Raw genomic sequence first — 24,576 nt, 5'->3', positions numbered from 1 at the left:
GAGACGGAGGCAAAGCGAACCGCGGCGAGTGCTCCCGCGGCTGCTGCCCGGGGACGTGTTTGCAGTGGTGGCTGACACGGAGCAGCGGATTTGAAACCCCGTTCCAACACCTGTTGCGGTGTAGTAGGAAGTGCTGCGGCCCGTCTGCGCGGTTCTGCACTGGCTGCGTCTTGCGGTTTTTGATGGTTTATGTCACTTAGTGAAACTTAAAGATGTGGATATCCGTTCCAAATCTTCCAAAAATAGTGGTGTAATGAAACAATTTAACTACAGCAACACTTCAACACTTTCTCTGTGCCAGCGACCTTCCCCCTCATAGGCTCTTGGCGGTCCGAGGGCTCATAGAGGCTCTGAAAATCTAATTAACCAAAGCAGACTTCATGTCAATAAGCTTCTGTTTTGCATCGTGTCCAGCCCTGATGGCAGACACTTTGAAAATCCCTGTGACTTTCTTTGCTCCTAATCTGTTTTCCTGTAAGCATTGATTCTGGTGCCCCCACTCAGTCCTTTTAGTGTTCTGGCATCGAATAAAGTTGTTTATTTCTACTTGGCGTCTCTGATAACACTCGACAGGAATTGTAATTCAGTAGGGTAGACTGTTGGGCAAGTGCTCAGCTTCGGAGGGATGATCTTTTCACTTTACCACTGGACAGAGACTTGAGAAGTTCTTGCCCTGTGCATTTTCTTGCAGAACGGTTTGAGATGTATGGTGACAAAACAGACAATAAACTCTTTCTTCTGTAAACTTAACCTAAGCATAATGGACAGGGATAATTTTGTGATAATGACCCTGTGTATCAACAATGCTTGATGCTATGCAGCCTGAACCTCAGTTGAATTTCTTGGTGCTTCTAAGGACCTTTTTCATGAGTCTTTTTCACAGGATAATACCAGGTCCCTATCTGAAAAAAATAATTTTTCTGTGATATTTCACCTCATTTTTTCTTCAGGGCTCTTAGAGAGAAGAGTGTGGAAGTGTGGCTTGTAGTGTCCTCATCAAGCAGGTTGTATGTAGAACTCTATTTCTCATCTGGTTTGAGCTTGGTGGGTAAGCCTGAGTAATTACGTGTTCGTTCCTTATAGGTTATACTGTATAAATGAGAAGTATTTTGTCTGAGAGCAGGTAGCCTCTGCGAACTTGATGCCTGGAAGATATAGTAGAAGATTTTTGGATTTGGGTTTTTTTTAGAATTGCCAGACCTGTGTTTCTTGGTGTATTACATTTCTTCAAGGTGGATAGCTTCAGGGTTTTTTTTTTGCACAGGTCTGCTGTCCTTTCTGTTTGAATATCAGTCTTTTGAGGACAATCTCACCATTAGTGGTGCAGAGGCCTTCTCTGCATCTCCTGGGTCTGTAACAGCCTTTTCATGCCTGTCTCCTTGATGGTCCGTTTCCAAGCTTTTAGTTTCCAGGCTTTCTATGTTGTTCTTCCTTCCGGACAAAGCTAAAAATCTTGTTTTTCTGCTGTGTTTAACGTAGGCCTAAACTGTTAAATACAATTTGTATAAGTGGTGCTGTGTAAATTAAAGATAGTATAACTATGGTTGCTTTGTCAGCGCTGCAACGAAAGTCCAGTTCTTGCAGTGTAATTGCATTGTGTAGGTGTGTATTTTGGCTTTGTTTTCAAGCTCCTACTTTGATATTGCTACAGTGAGACGTGACCTGGGGTGTGTATTGCTGCAGGTATTGCACAGGTCTCAGTGAAAGTGAGTAGAGAAATCCAACGCTAACAATTAACTGTTGGGTTAAGAACTATTTTTATGGATTTGTATATTTTAGTTGTTTCATTTAGGTACTTGCTGTTTTGGTGTTACCTATGTAAGGATATCCATGGCTGGTTCAGTTGCGTAATTATCGCAGAGGACATTTCTGAGATCTGAAAGGACTTTTACGATGCTGCAGTACTCTGCTTGGGTGCCGGCTGTGCAGTGAACAGGCTGTACCTGCACAGAACACGCAGCAAATGAGCATATGCTAGAGCAAACGGTGAACGTGACATTGCTAATTACATTGAAGTGGAACTCAGAGCCCCAATTTTCGTGCTGTTCTTACTTAGCTTCTAAGATTTTATCATGTTTATTATCTGTGCAAAACAAACAGCTCTTTGATGTACAATGTAATCTAAAAAATCAAAAGTACTCTAAACAGGCTGTATGGTTTGTCTTCTGAAAAGAGTAATTCTCCTATTTCTTCCTCACATGACCATTGTATTTTCCTCCTGCAGCAGATTTTCCTGCAAATAATACTGAACATATGCTTCAAGGATGTCTCTCTCTCTCATAATAAAATGGGGTGGACAGGAGTATACAATAACCTCACTATCAGAAGAAGACACAGTGCTAGATCTGAAGCAGTCTCTTAAAGGCCTTACAGGAGTGTTACCAGAGCGACAAAAACTACTTGGACTTAAAATGAAGGGTAACTATTTGTATTTATTATTTGTTGTGGATGTGCCTGAGATGTTTGTGGACGAACATCCTGTGAACCTAACCAGGATGTGTATAGGAACAGGGCGTCTATCTCCCAGATCTAGTTTTGAATGAATGTAGGAAATTCATGTATCACTGGATTTTGTTTATTACTGATGTATCTACCTGGTCATTTTTAAATAGCTGACATGGAAGCCTGGCAAACGTATGTTAAAAAAAGTTAAGTCGCTGCTAGCCAGTCAAGCAATGTGTCTCTATATGGAGAAGGACAGTAATACAGCTTGGGGTATGCTGGTGTTTGATGGGTAGCTTATTTCAATGAAGCATGAAATGTATTGACAGTTTTCTAAAAGTCTGTCTACCCCAGTAAAAAAATGATCTGCTCACATTGTAGGCAAACCTGCAGATGATGATGTTAAGCTTGGAGCTCTCAAGTTGAAACCAAATACTAAAATTATGATGATGGGTACTCGTGAAGAGAGTTTGGTAAATATTTTACTTATTAGCTTAAACAGGAAAAGATGCTTATATATGTGTCTCCTCATTACGTTTTTAAATTTTGAATATTCCAGTAATCATTTGGATTTCTGTTGGTGTTTATTTTTCTATGTAAAGTCAGCTTTTCTGCAGATCTCTGATAGTGTATTCATTCAACTCCTGGATTGCTCTGGACTGAGAGTACAGACGTATTACTGCGGTATTCACTGACTTCTCAAATCTGAACAATCATCAGTATACTTTAGTAATTCTTTCCACTAGTAAAGTGAAATAATTTTGCTTAAATAGTACTTTCTTTCCTGTAATGTGCAGGAACAGAAACTTGATATCCATTGTTCTTTTCCTTCGGTGATCCCAGTTATCTTTTATTATTATTCTTCTAGGAAGACGTCCTTGGGCCACCTCCTGATAATGATGATGTTGTCAATGACTTTGATATTGAAGAGGAAGTTGTGGAAGTAGAAAACAGGTTAGGAGTTTTAGCCATTAAAAACCCAATCGTGTTACAGAACATGCAGCCTGCATTTTAATTAACTGTAACTTTTTGCACTGTTATATTAGGGAAGAAAATCTACTAAAAATTTCCCGCAGAGTGAAAGAATACAAAGTGGAAATTCTGAATCCTCCTAGAGAAGGAAAAAAGCTGCTGGTGCTAGATGTTGATTATACACTATTTGGTGAGATTTTATGCAACTTGTGGGTTTTGTTTGTGCCAGAGGTCAGTTTATTTGCCAGTTCACATTTCTTGTTTTTCGCTTTACAAATCATCTCTGCTAACTTTGGTTTGCGTTGTATTATATAACTTCTGCTTTATAATATTGTGGGGTCTTCTGCTCATACTTGAAAAAGCACTGGGCTTTCTAAATGTTGCGTGTTGTTGATTTTAGTGCAGCAACTATATACTTTCTGCAAGAAGCCATATATAGTAGCAATTTAGTATTTTATCCAAATAATCTTTCTCTTGATTCACTTGTATCTTGGACATCACGGTGCCAAGGCAAGATACTGTAAAATAACAATCTTTGTCTGTGCCTGACTGACTCCGCTTTTAGGGGGTGTGGGAGAATAGCTTATATTATATTTCCAGATCGTTACTAAACATGTACAAAAACATGTTTTACTTGAAAATTCTGTCAAACTGGTTTTTTTGGAAGCCAGAATTTTCCTTCTGACAATCTACTGGGATTTAGGTGTATTATGGTGGCTTGACTATGAACAGTAAATAATAACTTGCTTTATTCCTTTTCCTTAGCTTTCCTTTTTGTGAGATTTGTTTACAATCTAAGATCAAAATTCACCCTGTTGCTGAGTTTAAAACTTTTATCTATTGGTCTCCTGCTAGCAGAATAAGACAGAAGTTTTCTAATTGGAACAGGCAACATTTCCATGTCTGAAATAAGCCTGATAGATGTTTAGAAATTTACTGGACTGGGTTTGAAGGAATCTCCTTCATATCTGGGCTGTTACAAATTTGCTAAGGTGCACAGATGAACTCTTTGGCCTGCCTCCTCAAAGATACTCAGATTCACAGATCTCTGATTTAATTATTAGCTAAGCTCTCAAGTACCTGTAAAGATCAACAGATAAATATTCCCCTCTGCTTCTCTACATCTTTAAAATGGGAATGGTAGTTTGCTATGAATTCCTTCATGATTTTGAAGTGCCCCATGAAGCTCTTCAGGTCTCTGGATAGATCGGAAAGTCAGACTGAAGTTTAATAACTTAATTTAAACTTTAATAATGAATTGCTTATCTCTTACATTCTCTTCAGACCACAGATCATGTGCTGAAACTGGGGTAGAACTGATGCGGCCATACCTTCATGAATTCCTGACATCTGCGTATGAGGATTACGATATTGTAATTTGGTGTAAGTTTTATACTCAGTACCTACGGCTTTATTGTAAATTGTCATTCAGAGCAGGGACTCCAGGTGAGAGGTTTTTATATGGCTTTTTAGTGTGAATCACAAGATCTAAAACCATGCAGCAGGAGTGTTCACACAGCTATTAGAGCTATTTTAGAAAAATAGTAATTCTTATGGGAAAAAAACACCACTGTTTCTCACATGAATGGATCTAATCACAGTGTAACGCTCAACATCACTTTACTGAGTGTTACTTTGTACAAACAAACAAGTGCTTGAAGTAACAGACTTGTATAATCAACATTCAAGCACTGATAGCTATCTTTACAAATAATCTCAATCCAGACAATAAGTAGTGAACTGCAAAATGAACCAAACTTCCCTGTCTACGGGGCTGGCTGATCGTTTGCCTTTGCATGCTGTTTCACTTCCTGTCCAACAGCTGGAGAACACGTTTTCGCCGGTGCAGAGTTTAAACCATATTAAACCTGTATTACAAAATTTCGTTTTCATAGTCTGGAACAACGTTTTCATGTATTCTTAGGTCAGTGGGCAACATGGACGCTTTGTCCTTTCCAGGCCTTATGTATTCTTATCACTGCTTCCAGGAGAAAATCCTGCACAGGTAGTATGGTTCCTCAAACCAGGTGTAGCCTATTTCTTATGGTCCTGCAGATCGTAGCTCAGTAGCAGCTGATCTAGAAAATGGTTTAAATGCAAGCAGTGCTTCATCCAGTTGCTCTTTTAAAAAGAAAGCTTTTCCAAATAAAAATAAGCTTCCATGAAGGAAGACTGTCTGTCTTCAAGGCAGTGAACCTTAAAAGCTGTAAGAGGGATGGATCTTTCTGAAATCAAATTTTGTGCAAAAAAATTGACATTAAGTGAACAGTTTCTTGGTTTGTTTGTTTGTTTGATTTTGGCCTGTCAGTGACTTATTTTGATAAAGTAGTATTTCTGTTTTCTCCTTTTTGTTTCAGCTGCTACTAACATGAAGTGGATTGAAGCTAAAATGAAAGTAAGTTGTTGTGAATGTATGTAATTTGTTTCTAGTCTCGCTAGCTGTCCATATAATGCTCAGCATTATAGAGCGAGTTAGCAACGGCGGAAGTTGTATGAATCAAAACATGGGTTTTTTTAGATCCTCATAGTGACTTTAAATTATCGTTTGTGACAAAACTAGATTCCACACGAACTATCAACAGTAGGTGCTAAATTTAGCAGAGCTAAACACAAGTCGGTACCTTCTGAAACTTAGATTAGTCACGCAGCCTTCACAGTTGCTTTCATCTTACCTCTAATTATAGAGTTCTGGTCTTCAAATGTAATACCATTTTTTTCAAAGGAGTGGACAGATGTGGCTTGCCGGGGTAGGTTATCAAGAGGAAACTCTTTTCATATTTATCTTGTACCTCTTGCAGCTGTGTGGTTCTGTTGCTTCCTCTGCTTTATTAAACATCCGTAAGAGGTTATCTTCCAATCCTAGTTTCTTCCGTACCTAAATTAGGCAACTGGCCAGTTTTGCACAACTGACCTAGTGGCAAACATATTTACAGTTAGGTTTGGCTATAAATCTAATGAGCTTACTAAGAACTGCTGTTTGTTTGTTTGGTGGGTTGGATCTTTTATGATTATAAATCAAAGCTTGTTTCCATTTCAGGGAAAACTTTTCCAAATTTAAGCCTTTGTATCTCCACTCTTTGTTATAGACTAACCATTTTTTTCAGGTTTTAACAGAGCAAAGCACCTTTTCCAGTGTTCTCTTCATCAAAATAATGAATTACTATGATTTTTCTAAACAAACAAAAATCACAGAGTGCCTATCAAATCAAAAATGCCTGAGTGATCTCAGAAATGAGAATCTTTAATCAGAACTATGAAGTAGAGTTAGTGCAAGTCAAATCAGTGTTGAGCCTTACAAACTTCATGTGGCCGTGTTACATCTCTTACATTGTGTCTGCCATTGTAGTGCTGGGATTCAGTCTTGTGGAAAACCACTGTTCACAACAGGGCTGTTTCCCATGGACTGGTGACCCTTCTACATTTCTAGGTCGCCTTTCCAGGCCTTTCATGTGTTACTGAATCACAACCTCTCTATGCTTACTCCTGGATCTCAATCGCTTGAGATTCCCGCCACTAGATGCCCACTGCTGTTTCTCCTTTACACTGACAGCACCTCACCTCTGGAAGTTACATGTGTTCTTAGGGAACCATGGTCCCAGCAATACTTGGCATTCAAGTTTTTGTTTTAAACCACAGAGCAGGAACAGCATTAACAAATAGGGGATATCAGATAACCCAGTTTAATCTCATTCGCCATCTATTTATGCCTGGAATTCAGACTGTCTAGAATAGCTTGTTTTTTCAGTGTAACAGGACACTGACCCAGGTAGGTCAGCCCTTTTCATTTGCAAGATTCATTTCTTCATGTAAAAGAATCAAGTGTGGCCGGATATCTGGAAGAGAGTTGCTGCAGTGGATATTTTCTTGTTGGGTAGCTTTGCACATTACTGCTGTTGCACGCACTGGCAATTAAATCAACAATATCTATCATAAAATGTCGGCAGATTTTACTGTTATTTTTCAGCTTTGTGAAGAATTTGAAATCGATATGATACTCTGTCATCTAGTCAAAGGGTTTTGCCTTTGGGGTTTTTTTTCTTAAAGAGATAAGTTTTCCTTAGAGTCTATTCCAGGCGTTATCAAATCTTTAAAGTTCAAACTGACAGATTTCTGACTGACACTGGCTATCTTGGACACGTGTAGGCGGAAAGGGTAACAGATAACTGTTCCTGCATGTGTCATCTTTGATTACTGCGACTTACTGGAAGGAAAAAATAGCAAGCAGTACACAGTTGCTACCCTTGCTATAGATGTTGAGTAAGGTTGAGACATGTAGAACTTGTGAAGTAACGTGCATGAAGGTATGAGCAAGACATCTCTGTACTTTGCCTTTTCTGCAAAGTTACTTTAATTTTGTGCTGACATCAGTTAACATGTTTCTCACAGTAAACACTGCAAACATAAATTCCTATCGGCTTTTTTTTTCTCTTAGTAGAATGGCGTACTTTTATGATTCTCATCGGATAAAACCTCCCAAGTATCTATTTTTAGGGTGTTTCTGGTAATCCTCAGCAGCTCACCCTTTGACAAACAGTGTATTATAATCGTGGTTTTAGTTGTACAGCAGTAAAACTGTCATAATGTTTAATAATAAATCCTTGTGATGTAGGAACTTGGAGTGAGTACCAATGCAAACTACAAGATAACTTTCATGCTGGACAGTGCTGCCATGATAACAGTGCACACTCCCAGAAGAGGACTAATAGATGTAAGTACCTATTTTTTCCTGATCTTTTTCTACATTCATCTGACAAGTTATCATACCCCTTTGAAATATTCAACACTAAATTTGTGCCAGAGTTTTCATGCAAGAAAACTCTAAGAATCTTGGAAGCATAGATTTTTTTTTTCTACTGAAATTCTCTATTAATGTTTTATTTTGAATCGTACATTTGGATGTCACTGCTTTCAAATTAAATAATAGGTAACTTGCAAGAAAATTTATTACCAACAGAAAGGTTTTCTTTAGTGTGGGGGGTGTTTAGTATGTTACACTGTTTCACATCTCTTCCCTTCTGAAAGCCCAACTACCTGCTAATTTTTCAGCAAAAGAATACTAATGTCCATTTGAGTTTGGATTCAGGTTCCTATAGACTGGCTTTTTCATCTCCTGCATATGAGTTGATTTACCTCAGATACCTTATGTGTTATTTTTGCAGGTGAAGCCTCTTGGTGTTATCTGGGGAAAATTTTCAGAATATTACAGTAAAAAAAATACTATTATGTTTGATGATATTGGCCGAAACTTCCTAATGAATCCACAAAATGGACTCAAGGTAATTTTAACTCGAACTTTCATTTATTACTTCTTTTTCTTATACTTCAAGTGGTACTTTCTCATACTTCTTTGCTCTATCATAAATAAAGGCTATTCTTAACAAGGAAAGATGCATGTTACTCTATTTTTTTATTTAGACAGCCATTTATCTGGACTAATATTTCCCTAATAGTAGAATTAAATAAGCTTTATTTCACTATTAAGTGAACTTTTAAGAGACTACCAAAATGAATGAAATTATAATTTCGGACTAAATTATACCTACGAGCCTTAATCGAGCTGGGCACTCTGACAGGCACCATTGAAATCTGTGATGTTCAATCTCAAGAGTGGTTATATTCATGTCAGTGTAACAGCAGTCATTCTGTTCTGGGAAATAATTAGTACCTCCAGCCATTTTGGCTGCAGAACAGCAAATATTTCGTTTTATATAATTGTCAACCAGTTCATGCTTCATTATCAGTGCTGGTTCTGAATAAGAAGAACGCAGCTTAAATTTCTACTCATGTATGATGGTGCAGCAGTATGGTACTAAGAGATCCCTCATAAACATTTAAAAATCAATAAGGTGTTTTCAAATACTGAAATCCAAGATGGTATTCGTGATGTGAAGAGAACAGCAGTTGATGAGATCTAGCAAAGTGATGTTAATTGGAATTGTACAGCGCTACGAGAATCAGGAATAGCAAAGATCTTGCTGCGAGAGGATTATCCAGGGGGCTCCCTCTAGCTCAGATTTGAAAGATGTTTCTCAAAATGTTGTTTATAGAGCTGCAGACAAGAGTGTTGAATGGCTAAAACACGGTACAGCTGTAATGTATTCCAAGCTCAAAACAGTTGTCAGATAAACCGTATTTCTGACATCTCTTTTCATCTGGGCCCAGTGATGCCCCACGACTCAAAGCAGAGATGGAAACCCTCATGACTCCTGAAAATATATCCATGAAGTCATATTAGAAGGTGTAGCAGTCCATTCCAGATCATTTTATCATTGTCTGACTGGGAGAGGAAGGCTTGAAGAAATGCAGGACAAAACAAATTTCTTCCTTGTGGGCATGCAAGGGGAAAACCTTACAGTCCAGTTAGCAGGAATAGCAAGAGAAATTGGGTCTGGCTGCTATAGGAAAAGGTTTTTCTTCCTCTTACCTAGGAGAAGTTACAACTTGGCATAGTACTGAAGATATATTTTAATTAGGTGGTAAATGGTGGGGAATCGGAAGCATTTTTCTGACTTGGAGCAAATGGTTATACCCAGTTTTTTCATTTTGTACAGATAAGGCCTTTTATGAAAGCACATTTAAATCGGGATAAAGACAAGGAGCTCCTAAAGCTCACTCAGTACCTCAAAGAAATAGCAAAATTAGATGACTTTTTGGAGCTGAATCACAAGCATTGGGAAAGGTAAGAACAAAGTCAAAATTCTTTCTTTCTTCCTTCCCTCTGTCTCTGACCCCACTGTATTTTGCTTGAGGTTGTCTGTACAAAGACCGGAAACAACTGAGCTGATGAATTTTGACATCAGTTACAGTTACGAAGGTCCTTTAGTTGGAGTAGAATTTTAATAAGGTTGTGGTGTTTGGGCCACTTCCCTAAAATGATAGATTTTGACAGAATGGACCTTCTTTTTTCATACTCCACTATTCAGGACCACCGACTGTCTTCAGTGAAGCAATTATGCTTCCTAATGGAAAAAGAATTTGGGAAGGAGCCTGGTCCCTGGAAATCTCTCTTTCCAGCCCTACAAAGTTAGGCTGTCGGTTCAGATCTCAGGTCTCTTCTGGTGGTTACCTCGGGGGCTTGGGGTGTGACAGTGTGGTCCCCAGGCACTACCCAGGTCGTGTGGCATTACGGAATCCATCAGCTCTGAAAAGGAAGTTGCTCTGTTATGAACAAGAGTTTTCCAAATGCTTAGGGCACCAGTAAGCATCCTAATTCTTGCTAGAGAATGAGTAGCTGAAGTGTTTGGGCAAAATTCTTCCGAGTGGTTTTATACCACAGCCTGAAGTTCCAATATATGTGAAAAGAAGTGTGTGCAATATGCTGTTGAAAAAACACTCCTTCAGGGCTTAAAAGAACAGCCTTGGAAACCTGATACAATTTTCTTTCTTGGTTCTGATTAGAACAGAAGGTCAAAGGTTAAACTTCAGAAGTGGTGAAATTCACCGGATATTTCACACTGTCAGTTAAATTGGTTGGATTTTTTTGCTTCTAGTGTATTTGCAAAGACTTCAGTGTCCCCACGCAGCCAGATTGCTCCAGCTGTAGTGCGAAGAGGACTGTGAGATCAGCAAACAAGTGTTGTGGAGTCCCTAAAGCAGTTAGGGGAGGGATGTTCCTTTCATGTTATGCTGAATGACTGTTTATTGAAGTCTTGAATTCATTTGAAGGGCTGCCATACCTAATGTCCTTTTTATCTTAAAGGATATAACAGCCACCTTTCCAACCGATGTCATTTTCAACCTCTTAGAATGAAACCTGTTTCTGTTTCCTTCCTTTTGTTTATAAAAACCTAATGGAGTCTAACTAAAAACATGAAATTGAATCACTGTAGATAACCTGTTATGGAATGGAAAGAATGTTGAAATCAAATCATAAGTAATATTGATCACATTTCTGATTTTTTTGTTACCAGTAGGGAGATTGCTAGTGAGAGAAGAAAGCAGATTCACATTTTGAGTTCATAAAAGGTACTAGATGTGCCTACCTCTTTGTGAAAAAATGTACTTTTGTTTCTCTTTTCAGGTATCTTTCAAAGAAGCAAGGACAATAACGCTAATAAAATTGTGTGGCACTGAATTGAAGGGAACATAACTAAGTTCATTGGACTTTTCCTTGCTTTTACACTAGAGTATGATAGTGCTGGACACTGGATCCAATGCCAGAATGACTGCTATACTTGGTCTTCCAGGTGGTTGGTTGTGGGTTGGTTTGGTTTTTTTGGTTGGTTGTTTTTTTTTTTTTTAAATCACAGCAATAAGCTCAAAGTGGGAGAAACCAGTCAGTTACTTTTTCTTGCCTTCACTTCTGGTGTTACTACTTAAAATACCTTCCTATTCTTTGCTGCCGAAGTACAACCATAACCATTAAAGACCAAAACCATTCTGAAACTAGGGAAAAAATATATTTAGACCAAAAAAGTTGAGTAAGGAGCCAGCCTTGGCAGTGTATGAATTGTATAAGCCCTCTATTCCCTCCAGCTTTAGAAACAGTCTCCCTCTCCCATTCCAGTATTTAAGTCTATAAATTACAATTTGTCTGAGTTTGGTATGTATTAGTATGTCAGTGTTTCTCCGTGCAAGACAGTAAGATGGGAAAGTACCACCTCTGTGGCAAATCTACCCCAGTGTGTGAACTTGTACTATAAAGCAGTGTTTACTGGAAAACAAAAGATTGAAGTTTGAGGGAGAGAAACCCACTCTTACTTGGTAAGTGAAAAGCAGTCTGCCTGAAAAATTCTCTTATGACAGATAAAGGGTTTAAACCTCAGATGGGAAAGTCACATTCCTAACAAAGCATGAACAAAACCCTTGTTCTCTTCTAGCTACATCTTGTCAAAGTGCAAACACTGTGTTTAAATACAATATTCAGCCATACTGTTCTTAAAATATCATTTACTTGCGCTGCTTATGCCTGCACTATAGAAGTGTGACGTGACTGCTCTGTGGCATTACCAACACTCGTGCATTATGCAGTTCATGTATTTGAAAGAAGATCGACCCTTTCAAATAAAAATGGTATATATTGTTCTTAAGGAACTATAGCAGTTGTGTAAATAATAAATACCTTTTTTTCATAATTTGTGTCCTGTGCTGTCTTGAATATCTTGTTTGCATAATAGGCAAGCCATTCATAATCTTCATTTTGGGTTTTTTTGGGGTGTTTCTTTGGGTTCCAGAGACACCAATTTTGCATCAGTAGTGAAGAGGCTGGTGTGTGCCGCTGCAGATTAGGGCAGGGCTGTTGGACAGTAAAGCGCCCACTTCCCCGGGAAAGGAGCCTTGGCAGCAAATGTCAGAATGTCAGGATAGCAGACACAAATGAGCTGTTAAGATGAGCGTGTTAGGCTCTGGCTCAATGACCTGTCAGAAAATATAGAGTTTCCTATCTGCTGCTCTTTGTGGTTTAGTGCCAACCCAAGCTGTGTTTTAAACTGGTAAACCAGGAACCTGAGGCATAAAAATCTTTCTTTTAGCTGAGTCTGCAGAGTGAATTTCTGAAGTTGTGTCTCCTGGAGCTGAGACAGAAGAACGGGGAGGCTGTCTCACTGGTGTGTGTACAGCGCAGGTAGAGTCCCTGCCGTTGGAACAGCGATCCTGTACCTGGAGAGGCTACAGCAGCACAGACACTGGGATATGGGACAGGTATATGGCGTACTAGACCGTCTGTCAGTTTAAAGAATTGGAAGAAGGCAAGGTGTTGCACTTGGCTCACCTGTAATTCGTGCTAGCCAGACAGAATAAGAGCCAAGGGAATGTATTTAAACACGTGCCCATATCTTGGGATGGATGTCTTCAAGGCCAAGCTGGATGAGGCTTGGAGCAACCTGGTCTGGTGGAAGGTGTCCCTGCCCATGGCAGGGGGGGTGGGACCGGATGATCTTTAAGGTCCCTTCCAACCCAAACCAGTCTCTGATTCTATGATCTTTTTGCTCCAAGTTGGCATACAACAGAAGTCTCAAGTGAACAAGTGATCCCCCTGCCGAGACTTTATTTCAGTGACACGGATTTCATCCCAGAATTTTGCGATCTGGAGTAGATGTGCATTCCCCTTTCAAATATTTTATAAGCTGCGCTGGAATACACGAGAATGGGGTCTCTCTGTGATGGTCACACTTGCTGTTGCTGACAATTCATTGTGCCTTATGACTAATGTTGTTTCCCTTTTCATCTTTTATGTCTGAAGACTAGTCTTGCAATCTGACTCTTTCTTCCCTTCTGAAGAAGCCCGTGTATTTCACTGGCTCTCTTCTAAAAGCGCTGCAGCGATTTGCTTGGCTGAGGCACGACTGAGATTTATAAGTTGTGCACCTACAGATAAGGCAAGCACAAAACTGACGTTCACCAAATCCCATGATACTAGAATGAGGGGTCACTCACACTAATAGAGCAGCAGGTAGCAATCTCCTGGAATTTGTTGCCACCGTTTCTTGTGGAGGCAGGCGGCGCCAGCATGTTCAGAAAGGAGTTGGATGACTTCATGAACAAGTCCATAGTCAGGTGCTGGGGAGGTCTGATATCCCCAACACAGGAATTGCAGGAGCTCGGCAAAGGAGCAGGTCCCACACAGTGGCCACACAGTCCCCTTCACCGCTGCCAGGTGGAACTTCAGCCCAAGCAGCGCCGCTCTCGCGTTCATACTACGTGACTTCTGGGCTACGCACGCAACAGGATCCTGTGCCGGAATTTAGTGTGACTGCTAGGGTAAGTGGCCACCTTTCTGCTTACCCCCCAAACAACGCATTTATTACTCTTAAGTTCAGAGGAAAACACCTCCGATGACTTTTTGTTTCTGCTTTTTAATAGGGAAGGCAGTTTTGACCTACTTGTATTTCCCAACTATACTTGAGCCTTGGGAATAACTATCAACAGCAAAGTTTAAAGCCTTGTTCCCGGTTAACATTTAGTTTCCTTTTATATTATACTGAGGTTCCTGAGAAGTATTTGATCAATGGCTTGCACAATCTGTGTTAAAAGAAATGGGATTAAAGCATAATCAAAGAGAGGGAGTGAGTGGCTTAATTACAGAGGTCAATTTATTGTTCTGCAAAACTCTAGAGAAGCATTAAATAGAGTCTGAAGTATTCCAAACATTTTCACGTGTCAGAGACTACTGGGCTCCCAGTACATGTCAAGTATTTTGTATGTTGTTCTGTCTGCTTATTCATACCAGAAGAGACAGTCCATTTAAAAATGAAGTTATTTCTGTACGCCCTGGATATCTGACAACTCCAGTGCCTCTCCGTGGCATGAATGCTCATCACTGGAGGTACACGGAGTGACAGCCGAAGCCAAGAACCGAACTGCAAATTCAGCTCCACAAATCCTGCTGCATGACTGAAATCTACAGCTAGTTGCCAATTTTTATTCCTGACCTGACACACGACTGACAGCGAGTGGATGCTAAAGGGTTTAAGACAGTTTTCCACCCTGTCTGTTCAGGAAGCATTTAAGACTGATGTGGGAAGCGCTGAATACTTCCTTTCTACTGATAAGATACAGCCTAGGTAAAAATTGCATTTCAAAGGGTAAACAGTTGAGATTCATTACAGCTGTTTAAAACCAGAAACGTTGGATGAAGAGGGGTTAGAGAGCAGAGTCCCCTGTCACGTCGCTACTGACACTGCGGCGGTCGTGGCAGGTGCTAGCCACGGGTGACTGCTGCACCCCGCCTAGGGTGGGTGATGAAGTGCTTCGGCTAGGGGATTGATGGAGAAAGGTTTCAGCAAAAAGGAAATGTGGAGGGAGGGAATAACAGGACTAGAGAGAAAAATGCTGATCTATACTGAAGAAGACAAGCTCCATCTTTCAAATGTTACGTGTTTCTTCTCTAAGCAAGATTGGTAACGTCCAGCTGTCACGAGATACTGCTGGAGTAATGTACTGACATCCGGGCTTTGAAAGGGCTCTTCACTCATCAGGACATGGTTTAGGTTTAAGCAACTCGGAAGATTCAGGGTCTGGAAGAGCTGCCTCATGGCAAGAGATGAACTGGTTTGGGTTTTCTTAGAGAATGGTGAAAAATGTCTATGATGCCTTAAAGCGCTCAGTTGGACTCTCCTGGCTTTATCTGCTGGGTGACACTGTCCATCTCAGACCTTTATTTCCCAGCCCAGCTGTATTAGTCACTCCAGATCCTCTATGCTGCAATCCCCTGCGATCTTTTAGCTCCCCAATCGTCACACAAGGCCTCAGCCTCACCATTCTTACCCTTTTCTGATGGTGTTTTATAGTAGAGGATTTCAAAGTGAACTGTTTATATACTGATGAGCTGTCCCATACATCTCTGAGCTTCCTTATTTATGGAGTTTGCTCATCTCTGGAGATCCCTTGATGCCCCTTTGATACTGTGAGCACTTGGGTGCTCATTTAGTACTCAGGAGCCCGTGCAGAGCTTGGCATGTTTCCTTGCCACGCACAGACGCATAAAATGTTGTGCCATTCGTTTCTAGGTCTCTCCTAGCCAACAGGTTTCCCACCACTTCACTTTCTGTTAAGTAATGGGTACAAGTCAAAGGGACCTTGTTCTCATATTGCATTAGCAGTACCAGGAGCACAGCAAAGTGCATCATTAACACTTGATTGAAAGTTTTGGGTTTTTTTTTTTCCTTTCAACTGTCCAGTTGGAAGTGCACACCCACAGCACCATTTTTTAGGGTTTTTATATATCAGAAAAGAGCAGCTGTTATAATTTTCCCCATGGCAGGGGCCAGGGTTGGCTGCAGCTCCTGTATGCGAGGGGACTGGGTGACCTGGAGCAGAGCCTGCATGGTCACCATTGTGATGTCCCCTCCTCCCCTTGCAACACCCCAGAGATCAACTTTGGTATTATGAAATACTAAGGCTATTGCATCAGAATTTTAGTGACTAAGTATCTTCACCTGTGGCGTTAAAGCATTTGGTAGTTAAGAACAAGGTTCTCATTGTTAAATATTTATGCTGCTCTTGAGAGGATAACAAGTCAAACTCTGGATCAAAGCGTCAGTAAAAGAAGTCATAGCTCGATATAAATTCTCATGCCAAACATCTCAACCCTCAGATTTGATTGGAATTTTCACCTCCAGCAGCCTGAGCCAATATGACACTCTACTTGCTGCAAGATCAGCCCCCGGATTTCGAGTTGGATCTGCCATCCTTCTTCCTGAACATCGACCACAGAGCCAGGCAGCTGGGCATGAGTGGCTGCTTCACAGGCTGTTCAGAAAAGTCATTTCATATTGGAGGGAAACCTCGACAAATGAATAAAAAATTTCAACAAGCTCAGCTTTGACACTCAGAGTTTTCTGAACATGTTCTCATAGTAGTATTGCAGTTAAAAAAAACCCTCCTTCATCTCTCTGGGTTTTTTCTAGTGCTCTAGAATTTTTCCTCATTTCTTAAAAGCTTCTTGGTGCAGATGCACATCCTGTCTCCATTTGTGCTTTATTGGCACAGTGGACTCTAAACACTCCGGAGGAGGCAGCGTGCTGCGGTATTGGAACAACCGAGTCTCTGATGTGCTTTGTGCACTACTGAAGTGTTACAAGCCAAGGGCTCCAGTGGTAAGCAAACATCCTTTCTCAGGTATTTTCCCCTACTTTGGGTCATACTGAAGAACAAAAGGGCACAGGAAGAATAAAGTTAACTTAAATTCTAGTAAAGCTTTCTACAAGTCTCTGATGTGCTTTGTGCACTACTGAAGGTTTACAAGCCAAGGGCTCCAGTGGTAAGCAAACATCCTTTCTCAGGTACTTTCCCCTACTTTGGGTCATACTGAAGAACAAAAGGGCACAGGAAGAATAAAGTTAACTTAAATTCTAGAGCCCACCCGCCTTCCCTAGGAAGAAGGGTATTGTAGAAAGTTTTACTAGAACTGTGTTTTGCCAGGCTCACTGATTCCTTGCCCGGCTTTCTATATTCAGTCCACAACATTTGAGAGTTGGGAAAACTGCAAGCACCAGTTTAGTAGGTGAGAACGAGCAGAGATTCAAGCCCATGCTTAAAGTGCAGCTGGTGCGACTTCTGGGTCCCTCTGCTGTCCTAATGATGGATATTCCTTGAATTGGGACCAAAATGAGCACATATTTTTGTAGAATTTAAATGTATTAAACTGCCTCAGGGATGAAAATGATAAAGTGATGTGGGTTTTTTTAAAATCTGATTAGTCCCTTACAGATGTGTCTAGACATGAGAGGTGTGTTGTAAAGTCTTTTTTTATAACAAAGGGTAACAAAAAACCTCTAAATAATTTGTGTCCAACACTTGAGAAGAAAAGCCCAGAGCTTCACACACAGGTGGGTCTGTATTTACATCTTAGCAAAATCACCACCCCCAAAACTAGTAAATTAATTTAGAGAAGCGCATTCAGAAACTATCAAACTACTTCGTTATTAATTTAGTGAGTACCTGCAACTGGAGGACAGCAAGCCAGTTATGGAAAATTCCAACTTCTTTAAACAGAATCAAAACATTGTATTTCCTCTGTGCATTTTTACTTTCAAGCAGTCTTAAGTTTTAAGAATTTAAGTAACAAAGTGATGGGTTTTTTTCCCCTTAATCTGATATGATTGGTTTGGTTGGTTCACTGAAAAATATCAAACCATCCCCTGAAGAGATATTTACTTTGAATAGACCAAAACTGAGTAAATGTAGGTAGATTTAGTTCTGCAACTAGCATAGAACTGAAGTGCACCCATGCAGCCTTGAGATAGTACTGTTGTCACTGATAAACCTGAACTCATGGCTTGTCACTCACTCATTCCAGGAATCCTTGACCAAGTTACATAATGGTTTGTCTGGTTTTAATCTTAGAGATGCCATAAAATGATTGTCCAGTTAAACTTACGTCACTGATGCAGAACCATTCGTGACTCTCCAATGCACGGGAAGGTGTGTTGAAGGTGCGCATGCCGAGAGCCCAACAGCTGGATGCTGGTCCAGAAGCCTCAGCTGGTCACTGGAGCCTGACTGCAGAGCTGGGGTCAGAGATAAGGATGAGTTAGGGAGAGGCCAGCAGAGAGAAACGCTTGTCCTCATCTCTGCTCGCCCTGCAGTTCACCCAGCACATCTCCTGCAGAGGTTACAGACAGCCGGCAAGATGAAAACATCAAAATGAGCAGTAGATCTTGTGAGATTAACATGTAAAATCCCTTAATGTATATGTAGGCAACAGATAATTACAGACCTACAAAGCATGACTCAGTCAAGTACAGGGCACAACTCCAGAAACTACGAAAGGAAAAAGTTAGAGTTACCTCCAAAGAAACTTGGATCAAGACAGAGAACAGCAACAGCACTAAGCTGTCAGACAGTTTAGGCAGTAAGTGGGCCAAACAGACTTATGAGCAGTTTCCAGCACTAATCAATCTTTCACATGGATCAGTTGAGCTTTACAGCCCCCTCCCCACTTGCTTTTCCAGACGGTTGAGCAGAAGCCTTGGGCCAGGCATGGGACAAGAATCACAGCAAAGGGCTAAAGACTGGGAAGGAAACCAGACAGGAGCTTTTGAGCTAAAGCTTCTGCCAGAGCCAATTAACACTAACAGCTTTACAGGGGCAGCAGATGGCAGTGACCTTATCTTACCGAGCAGAGAGGGCACTGGGCAGGGTGTTCATGCAGCCAGAGTGTCCAACAGTCTCACCAGCCCTACAACAAGCACCTAGCAACAAGTTTATTTGCCCAAGCCATTCTTTCACCCATGGATCAGTGCTGTTTCTCATGTTGCTAAGTCACAATGAAAGATGGGCACAACAGGACTTTCTCGAGACACCACAGTGCCCTGAAAGCAACAGAGCAAGGCTAGAAGGGTCCCTGCCATCCTGCCTCCCTTCAGCCCCCCACTGCTCATGCTGCAGGGATGGAATAGCTGGGCAGAGAGGTCCATATCCTACCCCGAGGCTCTCCTCTACTCTAGATATCCTCTCATTGACCCCATACCTCTCCCTAAACCCCACACTCCCTCTATTTAAAGAAGAAAGGCCCCATGGGCTCTGGTTCCCACATTTCTGTGGCCTTTCCAGCAGCAGTGACAGAGCCATGGCACAGCAGAGCAGCCCAAGGGATTTCACTTCATTCTCCTTAACAAAGCACCATCACCAAAAACTCTTTATTTGCTAAGAGCAGGGGTTATGGCTCATCTCTAACTACACCTTATCATGCCTCCTGTCTCAACAGCATGGATCTGCATTAAGGGGAGGTGAGCTTTGACTGTCCAAAAGCGGAATGTTTGAACTGCGTACAAGTTGGCTCAGCTGACCTTCACTGCCCCACAAGAGACTCAGCTTACTGAATTTAACTCCATGCCAGAAGTATCATGGTTCCCCAACCTATTTGGGTTATAGAAATGCTTTCACATTTTCTGTAGCATGAAGGTATGTGTAACTGTTTTAATCTCAGGTTTAGCTGATAAAACAGTTCTTCCACCCCAAGGGTTGTCTGTACATCCACATAAATAGTTCTCCCCACCATGGTCTGCGTGGCTTTAACTGCTTCTCCTTTATCCGTTCTGTGTTGACTTCCAATTTCCAGAAAGGGGAAGGAAATTTATTACTAACTCCCTCCATATTACATTTACCCACAAGATCACTATAAAAATCAAATTAAGAAGGAGGACATGGGCTGCATATTACAGTAAACATTTTTCTATTTGCTATAGAGGCTCTCTGACAGCCCCTTCGACCCCCCAGACTATTCTTTCTGTGGCAGCAATAGCAGCCCAGCTCCCCAGGAGCCATCCCAGCTGTGCTGATGTTTCCTGACCTGGGAGCTCCGCAGCATCTGCTGGGGAGGGCAGAGCTGCAGCAAAGTCCTAGTTTTAAAATCCTATCAGATACAGCTATCGTTGTAGTGAAGTCACTAGTAGAACTCTGGCAGCGCAAACACAAACCTTGGAGTCACCAGCCATGGCTAGTCCAGTTCTGGGACAGGGCAGGGTCACCCCATCGCCAATCCGCTCAGCCTGCCCACGAAGGCTGGAAAGCTCCTGGTCCTCCAGCGCTGCTGAAGTTCCAACTGTTCCTGCTAATGCTGATCAATACCTCCCCACACACCCAGGGACAGAGTTGTGTATCCAGACAGGAGGAACAGGAACCGCCTCTTGGATAGCACCTTTATTGCCTCCTGTCAGGGTTCCAAATAACCACGGCTGACTCCCCTACATCTCCGGGATGAGCTCCTCACAGACACCTACAGTCCTTTTACAAAAATCAGGACTGCGGTCTGTCTGTGAATGGGACACGAGTCTCCTGCCACCACCCCAGCCCCTTCTCCGTATATGCCCATCTGGTGCCTTGTGCTGCACATGCTGGAATAGAGACCATTCCCAGAGCACAGCACTGGGGCTGGCAGTCAGTTATCACAGACAAGTTTTTTTGAGCACTGAGCACCTGAAATTTCATGTTAAAAACAGGCTGTGAGTAGTTGCTACCTGCCCCAGGGGTGTCCGAGCTCAACCAAACAGGGAGGAACAAGCACATGCACCTGCAACAGCCCCTGCTTTAATTTGTGAGGGTTTATCGCCCACCCAAGCAGCCAAAGAGGAGATGCAGAACCTGTTATGTCAAAGACCCGAGACTTTCTGCTGGGGTGCAGGGCTGCCCCTCACCACAGGGCTGATGCCAACAGAAAGACTGCACAACTGGGACCCTGCTGAGGCAGGAATCAGGGCTGTTATCAGAGCTTGGCAGGAGGATCACAGCTTCTGTGACATCTGCCAAGCTCCTGGAGCTACCAGGTGAATGTTGACATGTCACGACCCAGGGCTAACCAGACTTGCAAACAAAACAAGGACCGGGGTGTAGTCCACTGGAAATGTTTGTTCCCTGCAGTAGAACATCATGCTGATTTTTCAAACAAGTTTGTTCTGAGTTTTCTCAGCCTTTTTGAATCATGATTTGACTTTGTAGGGGCTTAAACTATATAAATATATATATATAGGGTTAGGGTTATATATATATATTTAGGAAGGTAGAAGTTTAGGTCTCACCTAATCACTACACTCCAGGAGCTGGGGCTTTACAAAAAAGCCCATAGCAAGAATCTCAGCCTGGTGCCAGCAGCTCAAAGACGAAAAGTACAGAAGAGACACGGCACCAGCGATAAAACCACCCGGTCTGTGGCAGCATCCAGTGTCCATCCCTGGTACTGCACACTCCCCCCTCACCACCCTGCAGTTTGCTCACAAGAAGAGGAACATGACCATCCTGCCAGGCCTTGGAGAGACAGCACCATGCGTGCTATGCCATAACTGCTTGGATACAAGGGTAAGCAGTGGCTTTCTCCTCTGTTACAGCATTAACAGAGGCAAAGAGCTTTGCAGAGGCAGAGCCAAAGCCTCAGCTGCGTTCAGGGAAAAGCTGAGTATATCACAACTGGAGTCCCAGCACTGATGCTAAATCTCAATATTTGCACCCAGCAACAGTCTGACTGGAAAGCTGTCCCCAAATCCTAGAGGTACAAAACCCAGCTCATCTCAGTTGCACTTCTCTGCATCCAGACTTCTTCCAGCGTCTGCAGGAGAAGTGAGCAATGCCCCAAAGACAGCACTCCGAGCAGTCTCAGGCCAAGGAAGCCCTGGATTAGAGCTACCTTTCGTCTATCATACCAAGGGCTCATGTACCTGAGCTCTTTGATGAGAGGTGATGGGCCCTGCAGGGACCACCCTGGCCCAACAGTGGTCTCGGGAGAGGGGGAGAACACCTGTCAGGAGGGGGACCCCAGTAACAAACAGTTTCCTGGGACAGCTCACAGTGCCAGTGCCTCCCTACCCTGCTCCATGTCAGTGTAATTCACTGCAAGAACAGCTGGCTCAAAGATGGGTTAATACAGACATCCGTCCTGCAAAGCGGATGGGGGAACGGGGACACCCGTCCTGCAAAGCGACCTCAGGAACTTGAGGCTGAGCAGCTTGTCGGCAGTTTGTGCACAGCCCTGCTGTCGGTGCCCTAATGCTAAACAAAGCTTCCACAGGTAAAATCAGGTCTGCAGCAGGGTCATGCCCCTACCAGCGCGGAGACCCCAGGAGGCATTTTTCCCATTTTAGCAGAGCTGACTTGCTCCCAAAGGTTGGCACGAGGGGCCCCTTTCCAAAACGAGCCCGTCCCGCCGGACCAGCGCAGCATCGGCGGTGCCGGTCCCGGCGGTCACAAGAGGGAGCCCGACGCCTGGGAACGAGCCGCAGCCCCGCGCCGACACCCAGAGCGGCCGGGGACACGGGAATTCCCGCAGCCCCTCCGAGCTCCTCTGGAATGGGTCAGCATCACACGGGATTGGAGCACCCGCCCGCCGCTTGTAACTGTGCATCAGGATTAAGGGTATGGCTAGAAACGGGAGATGACAGGAGGATGCGGTTACAGGGCAGGACCCGGGCAGCTGGTGGCTTTATCACAGGTGACTGCACAAAAGTCACCCTCCCAAGGAAAGGCACAACATTCTTTGGGAAGAAGGCCAGAAACAGTCATAGCCAGCCCTTGTCACGATACTGACATTTCGGTTCACTCCCAACTAATTGGGCAATTTTAGCTCGGAAGGGGAAGCACTGTATTACACAGCACCACCACTTTTCTCACATCCTGGGAAACCTTTGCTCCACAAGCTGGGGGCTAGGTCCAACCCTTCTACAAGCACTGAAGCTGTTGCTCAGGACCAGCCTCAGGTTGGTCAGGGCATCCTTCAGGGCACAGAAGAAGCTCCAGTTTGACCTTATCTTTCAAGTCCTGATTGAGGCTCTGACAAAGTCCTGCTTCTTCTAGAGATCTAAGGAACTGACCTTAGCAAAGCTCTCGGCCCTCACTGGCCCATGGGTGTCAAAACCAAAGAGGTGTCTTAGAGCACCATCTCATCACTAGAGCTTTAAAACAATCAACCCCTTATGTGGTACCTGCCTTTCTCTGTGGATGCATCTTATGCCTTCACCATTCTCCCTTTACATATCATGGCAACTCCTACCTCCCACATGCATTTTATGAATTCCCCAGCATTTTTAGAGCAGCCTTATAAGACACCAAAACCAGCCACACTTACTGCAGCTACTCCCATAAGAAGCTCCTAACCCACACTTTTTGTTTTAATAAACCAAAACACCAAAACTCACACCACAAAACAAACCCCTCACCTTCTCTTTGCTCTGGAATCAGTAAAAAGAGCCAAATACTTCCCCTGGTCTCCTATTTAAGTCCTTCAGCTGTGATGAGGATGGAGGAACTGTTGGCTGATTCCCAGCATCTGGGAGCTGTTTAACCCTAGAGCAGGCTCAGCTGCTATCTAATCCTTAAAGGACCTAATACTGCCACCATCTACATATTTTGCAACTCTCATCATCTATGTCTTTTCAATCCCCTGCAATAGTTCTCCTACCTACTCCCTGAACAATCCTTTTCCATGTCCTCACAGCTCAGCTTTCTCTCCCATGTGTCTTTGCCCATGGCAGAGGGTTGGAACTAGATGATCTTTAATGTCCCTACCAACCCAAACCATTCCATGTCCAGATTGGGCCCCCCTCCAGTACAAGAAACGCATTGCAAAACTGGAGAAAGTTCAGTGAACAGCCACCAAAAGAATCGGGGCTGGAGCATTTGCCCTGTGAGAAGAGGTCGATGGAAATGGGCTTGTTCAGCCTGATGAGAAGGTGGCTTCAGGGGGGCATAAGAGCAGCCTACCAGTTAACAAGCAGGTTACTGAGCAGACAGAGCCAGGCTCCTCACGGTGGTGTGTGGCTTGGAGATGAGGCAGTTGAAAGAAAAGAGGTTGAAACTGGGTACAAGGAAAAATGTATTTACTGTGATGACAAACCCTGGGGCAGGTAGCCTGTGGAGATTGTACATTCTCCACCCTTGGAGGTTTTCAGTGCTAGGCTGGATAAAGCCCTGAGCAACCTAATATGACCTCAGAACTGACCCTGCCGTGAGCAGGAGGTTGGACTAAAGTCCCTTCCAACCTGAACCAGCCTGCCTTCTCTTAGAGAAAAGAGGATGAACTGAAACGGTAACCAAGTCCAGAGATTCCTACCCAGTGAGGCTGTGGGAATCCTGCACCACCACCCTAGGATCATGCCATGGCAGCTAGAAAAGCCTTGTCAAACGCTGTGAATGTCAAGGGAAAAAAGTAGGACAAAGGATTCAAGTGAGTTGCGACAGTGACACGTGTCTGTGCCGGGGGAGGAGGAGGAAGCGGTGGAGCACACAAGCTAAATG

At 42.8% G+C, this 24,576-nt stretch overlaps 1 protein-coding gene across 1 annotated transcript; it reads left to right on the top strand.

Moving 5' to 3' along the window:
- The first annotated feature begins 2,224 nt into the window (after window positions 1-2,224).
- Window positions 2,225-12,488, top strand: UBLCP1 (ubiquitin-like domain containing CTD phosphatase 1). The gene is made up of 10 exons (XM_010158181.1): window positions 2,225-2,418; window positions 2,824-2,915; window positions 3,311-3,396; window positions 3,489-3,604; window positions 4,699-4,797; window positions 5,772-5,809; window positions 8,024-8,122; window positions 8,574-8,690; window positions 9,966-10,093; window positions 11,435-12,488. The coding sequence occupies exons 1-10, from the start codon at window positions 2,265-2,267 to the stop codon at window positions 11,460-11,462; spliced, it is 957 nt and encodes a 318-aa protein (XP_010156483.1). The 5' UTR covers window positions 2,225-2,264; the 3' UTR covers window positions 11,463-12,488.
- The last annotated feature ends 12,088 nt before the right edge of the window (window positions 12,489-24,576 follow it).

This window comes from Eurypyga helias, unplaced genomic scaffold, assembly GCF_000690775.1.
Source record: "Eurypyga helias isolate BGI_N326 unplaced genomic scaffold, ASM69077v1 scaffold44538, whole genome shotgun sequence".
In the NCBI taxonomy this organism is placed as follows: Eukaryota; Metazoa; Chordata; class Aves; order Eurypygiformes; family Eurypygidae; genus Eurypyga; species Eurypyga helias.
Note: the sequence above shows the minus strand (reverse complement) of the source record. Positions and strands in the feature narration are given on the sequence as shown.

Excerpts from the sequence above, each read along its gene's own strand:
- UBLCP1 (XM_010158181.1), top strand. The coding sequence starts at position 2,265 with ATGTCTCTCTCTCTCATAATAAAATGGGGTGGACAGGAGTATACAATA. Across the intron at positions 2,916-3,310 it reads GTACTCGTGAAGAGAGTTTG|GAAGACGTCCTTGGGCCACC; the intron begins GTAAATATTTTA and ends TTATTCTTCTAG. Across the intron at positions 5,810-8,023 it reads GGATTGAAGCTAAAATGAAA|GAACTTGGAGTGAGTACCAA; the intron begins GTAAGTTGTTGT and ends CTTGTGATGTAG.